Here is a 1,086-nt window from a genome sequence, read left to right as displayed (position 1 = left end):
TGACCAGAGTAATCACGCTGGGCTCGTCGACTTCGCCAAACTGCGACAACATAAGTGTTCTGAGGTAGTACCGATCCCTAGAGTCTGCTCGGCCGAAAAAGTTGAACAGGTACTTGCGCGTTTTGAATTCCTTTGGCGTGATCTCCCACTGACTGCGCGCAGGCAGGGACTCGAGCAGCTGCGCATTCCAGGTGCTGAGTCCGGCGTGGAAGACCCTTGCGGACTTCGGGAGCTTCTTGTGGGACTCAATGAACAGCGCATGCGACACAACAATGAAGTCAGAGACTGGTTCCCAATTGAGTTTCGCCATGACGTCCCTCGTGACCCAGTGTCCGATGTAAACCACATGAGGCTTGTGGGGGTTGATCATCCGGTGTATCTGATTAAATCTGGCCTTGATTTCTTGTTGATTCAACGGTCCATCCTTATCATCATGCAGGAGGTAGTCTGAAGTTATGATTGGCAGAACGACTACAGCGGCCTTTTTGATGTCTTCGACTCGCCAAGGGTGGAAGCGGAGCTGGTGGAGAAACATGAACTCAGCACAAACTTTTGGATTCCATGTGCATTGGAATTTGACCCTCATCATGTTGTCCCATTCCTCGTCATCATACATGTAAAAGGGGACTCTACCCAAGGGCTCTCTCCACTCCAAATCCTCATACGACACTTTCGGAAGCCGGTCAGACCACTCCTTCCATGGCACGGGACCACTGAGTTTGGCAACTGCGTCTACGGAACTCGCATCGAAAGCCTTTTCCCCCGACATTACAGGTTCAAGCACTTCGGGAGCTTCTTGCGGCACCTCGCTAAGTGCCGCCCGACATTGTAGACGCACATAACACACATAATCACCATCAACAGCCAGCATCGTCTTACACCCTTCAACGCTGGTTCCCCATGCGTCATTAATAACACCTCATTTGCATATGGTCAAAGAAACAGCCTGGCTGACAGAGGACGTCTACGGCATGGACTAGGCGTCCAGCCGCCTAGATCACTACTTTTCACTTGTGTTTGGACAAGAGCGATGGCCCTGGTAGTCGGAATCCGCTAAGGAGTGTGTAACAACTCACCTGCCGAATG

The 1,086-nt window shown here is 51.6% G+C and overlaps 1 protein-coding gene across 2 annotated transcripts; it reads right to left on the bottom strand.

Annotated features, from left to right (window-relative positions):
- Positions 1–12: 12 nt before the first annotated feature.
- On the bottom strand, positions 13–909 carry KVP18_004562 (uncharacterized protein; the record flags this gene model as incomplete). 2 transcript variants are annotated; one of them, XM_067957286.1, is made up of 3 exons in its annotated part: positions 13–40; positions 72–809; positions 839–909. In XM_067957286.1, 3 exons carry the CDS (start codon positions 907–909, stop codon positions 13–15), a joined length of 837 nt encoding a protein of 278 aa, XP_067813392.1. The 2 variants fall into 2 exon arrangements, with proteins under 2 accessions (XP_067813392.1, XP_067813393.1); XM_067957287.1 differs by having other exon boundaries at positions 72–871.
- Positions 910–1,086: the final 177 nt, after the last annotated feature.

The sequence above is a fragment of a genome, assembly GCF_019968955.1.
Source record: "MAG: Porospora cf. gigantea A chromosome Unknown PgA_NODE_12050_length_1086_cov_1257.95, whole genome shotgun sequence".
In the NCBI taxonomy this organism is placed as follows: Eukaryota; Apicomplexa; class Conoidasida; order Eugregarinorida; family Porosporidae; genus Porospora; species Porospora cf. gigantea A.
This window is presented reverse-complemented; position numbering and strand designations above follow the sequence as displayed.